Genomic DNA, 4517 nt, shown 5'->3' with positions numbered 1-4517 from the left:
AAATATCACCCCATTGTCGCCATTTCTCATACGACAATTGTGATAAATAAGCACAACTATGTAAGGAATGTTACCGACCATTGATTCCTTGTTTTGGTTAGAAAAATAAGACAGAAAAATGATATGAAATATGTGTGGAGAATACCAAGAGTTACACATCCTTTTATAGCAGCTGAAAATTTATCTTCTTCATACCATGCTGATCAGTCATATCTCATTTACACTATAAACGAAATATAACTGAAAAATTTAAAACAGTAAATATTTTTTAAATTATTTATTCTAGTAATTACAACATTTATTTTATTTATTAAAATAAAAAATCCCATCGAGATTAAAGAAAAAGATTTGAAAATTGGATTTTACATTGATTTTTGTATTTATTTTTTAAATTTAATCTAAATTTTATAATAAAATGTAAAAATGTGGGGTTAAATTACAAACGGTCGTCAATTGGAAAAAAAAAAAAAAAAAAAAGACAACGAAAATAGTAGAAGAAGCAAAAACATGACTAAGCTCGATATCTCGTCGGCATTATTTGCGTGTGTTGCGGTATGAATCGTATGATCACTCTAACAAGATCCGATTAAAACCAAACGGAAGATCCAACATCTCCAGCATACCTTTCTGACTTTCTCTATTTCGGAAACGAAAATGGTATGAATGAGATTACGTGATTTATTAGGGTTTGGGGGTTTGGAATTTGGGGGTTAGGGGGTTGGGGGTTCGGGATTAGGGTTTATGTGATATAATTATATCTTTGAACGTTTAGGCGTGTTCCTTGGTTTAATGCTTCTAATATTTATCTAATCCATATGTGCAATAATGATTTTCTTCCTACAATGTTTATCTTTCTCCAGCTTGGTGAGACCAGTTGCCCAATGAAGGAGGATTTTATCATGGATGATCCACAGCATGCATGCAGTAATTGTACTATTCCAATGGTGTCTGGCAACCGTTGGGTTTGCAACCAGTGCAAGAATTTTCAGATTTGTGATAGGTAAGTATTGTTCACTTATATCTCCATTTTGCCATATGATTCTGTTGATTGCAATTGGTTAAACATACTATCTTAGTGTATGTATTACTATAGAGATGTAGGGTAAAAACTAAAAAGTAAAAACACAGGAAAGGCTGCAAGAACAGAGAAAGGAAAATGAAATATTTTATTTCCTCTCTGCTGCACTCTTCGAATTCTGCCTAACTAATTTCAACTATGCCCTATCACTCCATTCTCCCATTTGTAGAGTTCTCCTGCATAATCAGCTAGTTATTAACTATGAACTACATTTTGTAATCACTTCAATCAGTTTGAAGGAACCCGCGTGGGTGGGAGGAATTCTTCTTGCCTTCAGAGTAAAGTTCTGACTTCTGAGTGTCCTGTTAACAGTTTGAAGCACCTCTCGGGTCCACTTGAAATATGATAGCCGAGTTTTCCATTGCCTGGAACTTGCTTTGACCGTACAAGTTTTCCGTGCAGGATAAAAAAAAATCTGCATCTGACAACTTGGATTGAATAAGTGGAAATCATCTATTATCCCAAATAATTTCAGCAGGTTTCTTCTGCTTTGTCAATTAAGATTCTCATGCTGGCATCCTTTTGGGCAGCCCCATTTGGTCAAATATTAATTCAAATTCTGGGATTCTCTTCCTCCGTTATTCTTTTCTATTTCCCATTTATGCTGTTGTGACTAGGCAACTGTCATAGCAGTCTCAAGATCTAGTGGCTTTGATGTGAGGAACAGCCCATGCTTATCTGCAGCTGGAGTCCTCTCTGTCTCCACTGGTGTGATTCCTGCCTTGATGTAGTATTCTCCTTTCTAGCCTCTTCCTTTTGCTTTCACCTAAATTGACTATGGACATTGAAGGTCACCCACAGATACACCACTCATCGTATTTCACTTAGTCATCCACTTCAATTCCACCATTAGAGTCGGTAATACTTTTAGTAGGGGAAACCCACGGAAATTTTGGAAGAAATATCACAGATATTTAAATATGAATGGGTTGAGCACAGACATGATCCATGATAGACTACAATGGCGTCTGTTGATCTATGTAGCAAACCCCCACCTGGTGGCATAAACCTTTCTTGTTGCAGAGTTGGGAATACTTTCATTATTGATGATAGCTGGAAAGTATTAGTATACTTGATTTATTTATTTAAGTTACCAGTTTTTTCTTATTCAGGTCTTGAGTTATAACTGGATGACAAGATTTTTTGCTTGCTGCCTTATGCCATGCTTAAACTCTCTTGTATTACAAACAGTTTTAATGCAGACTCGGGCAACTGCTATGGAATATGATATTGTCTCAATAACAGATTTGTGTTTCTCAACATTGTATCTGATTATTATTTATTTGACACCCCATCCCCGTTGTTGTTGTTGTTGTTATTTTTGTGCAGTTGTGTCAATAATATGTTTGCCTGATCCTTATTACAAAATATTCAATACTTTGATCTAATATAAATGGTTTCTCAGGTGCTATGAAGTGGAATTAAAACGTGAAGAGAGAGAAAGACATCCTATTGATCAAAGGGAGAGTCATACCCTTTATCCAGTAAGTAAAGAGTTCTACCTAATTAGAACATTTCCCTTGTTCTAGCATGTGATAATTTTATTAGTACTTGCTTGTTACTCACCTTAATGTCTGCCTAATTAGTAATTGCTACTTGGAGGTACTAAGTTGTCAGACAGATTATGAAGTTCCAATTTGAACTCACGTAGTGATTATGTTTTCAGCCACAACTTCCCCTTGAGCATTTTAATTCTAGGTTTTCTGTATATCCACAGAAAAAAGGGTGAAAAAATAGTACACATTATCGTGTGGCACTAACTGATTGGAAGCGAATTTGGGTTTAATTTTTTTTTTTTTGTTAAAATAGCTTGCATTGTCTTGCAGATTGAAATCAATGATGTTCCAGTTGATACAAAGGACATAGATGATATTCTCGAGAGTGAATTCTTTAATACTAGAACATTTCATAATCCGACGGCTCCTGCATTTGTGACTACCTGTAATATATGCGATCTTGACATAGAAACTGGCCAAGGGTGGCGTTGTGAAGTTTGCCCCAAGTATGATGTATGTAATGCTTGTTATCAAAAGGATGGAGGCATTGATCATCCCCATAAGTTGACAAATCATCCATCAATGGCAGATTGTGATGCTGAGAACAAAGAATCAAGGCAGCTTCGAGAATTGAAGGTATTGCACAATATTTAATTTTATTTTTTGTTCCTCTGAATTGGACATGTATCACTCAGTTAGTTAGAGAATTATTTGAATTTTAGGAATTTCATCAATCGTTACATGGTAAAGAAACGGAAAATAAAAGAAAAAAAAAACAGGAGAGGGGAGCGCTCGCGCCGCCCGTGGGGGGGTGATTGGGTAATTATTGATGACAAGGTAATGCTAAACATGTAATTTTTTTATTATGATATGGCATATTAATGATTTCTATTGTAGTGTTCCACTGTTCCTCGTGATTGTTTTATTTTTGGGATGGATAAAGTGTGAACAGTAACTTCTTTTCAACATATCACAGTTCTTAATTTTGATGTCAATTGTTTGCTTCTTTTGTCCGTAGTAACTACCTTTCTATACATGCTTTTTGATGTAAATGAATTTGTGTGTGAATTTACAGCTACGGAAAATGCTTGATCTACTTGTGCATGTACCCCGATGTCGTTCTGCACATTGCCAGTATCCAGATTGCCGCAAAATAAAGGAGCTTTTCCGCCATGGGATGCAATGCAAAACACGCGCTGCTGGAGGTTGTGTTCGTTGTAGGAAAATGTGGTATTTGCTTCAACTCCATGCTCATGCTTGCAAGGAGTCGAGGTGCCGTGTGCCACGTTGCAGGTTTGTGTGTTGGGCGTTGTCTTCCTCCTCTCAATTTTTTCATGCATTGACTTTTTTTCTTTTATGGGTTAAATCAGAGATTTGAAAGAGCATTCAAGGGGATCTCAGCAACAGTCTGATTCACGGCATAGGACTGCTGTAGCGAGGATGATGAGGCAGTGAGCTGCAGAGGTTGCCAATCAGGGATTAGTATCTTTTTGCATGCTTCGCATATAATAAACAATCGAGCTGTTTGCCGGATAGCATCTGCAGATCAGTTTTTTCTTGTTATTGGTTATTATTCCTCTATGATTTACAGCAATGAAAGGTTTCAGTGTATACACTAGCCTGTCCAGATGTTATATAAAATAAATATGTATATGAAATGAAGATATTTATTAAAATATCCTTAGTTATTAAAGAAAATGTTGTTAAAGTTTCAATTTCTGTCCCCAGAAATTTTCATCCCTTGTATCTCTTTTTTCTGAAGGTACTGGAAGAAAAACTGAAATTTTGTGTCCCAGGAGTCCAAAACTGAAATTTTAGTTTCAGTATCTAGATTCAGTTTTTGGAAACAAACATTATCTAATTGTTTTACATGATTGATAAGTAATTTAACCTTGAAAAAAGAAGGCAAGTTCTATTATCATCTCTTTTTATAAGAGTGTTGG

At 35.7% G+C, this 4517-nt stretch overlaps 1 protein-coding gene across 1 annotated transcript; it reads left to right on the top strand.

The window, feature by feature from the left end:
- Positions 1–425: 425 nt before the first annotated feature.
- LOC112776470 (histone acetyltransferase HAC1) lies at positions 426–4289 on the top strand. The gene is made up of 6 exons (XM_025820637.3): positions 426–657; positions 861–1000; positions 2484–2562; positions 2905–3210; positions 3650–3867; positions 3945–4289. Exons 1-6 carry the CDS (start codon positions 655–657, stop codon positions 4027–4029), a joined length of 831 nt encoding a protein of 276 aa, XP_025676422.1. The 5' UTR covers positions 426–654; the 3' UTR covers positions 4030–4289.
- The last annotated feature ends 228 nt before the right edge of the window (positions 4290–4517 follow it).

Source organism: Arachis hypogaea, chromosome 19 (genome assembly GCF_003086295.3).
Source record: "Arachis hypogaea cultivar Tifrunner chromosome 19, arahy.Tifrunner.gnm2.J5K5, whole genome shotgun sequence".
In the NCBI taxonomy this organism is placed as follows: Eukaryota; Viridiplantae; Streptophyta; class Magnoliopsida; order Fabales; family Fabaceae; genus Arachis; species Arachis hypogaea.
The sequence above is the reverse complement of the archived record's forward strand: the minus strand, read 5'-3'. Positions and strand labels throughout refer to the sequence as shown.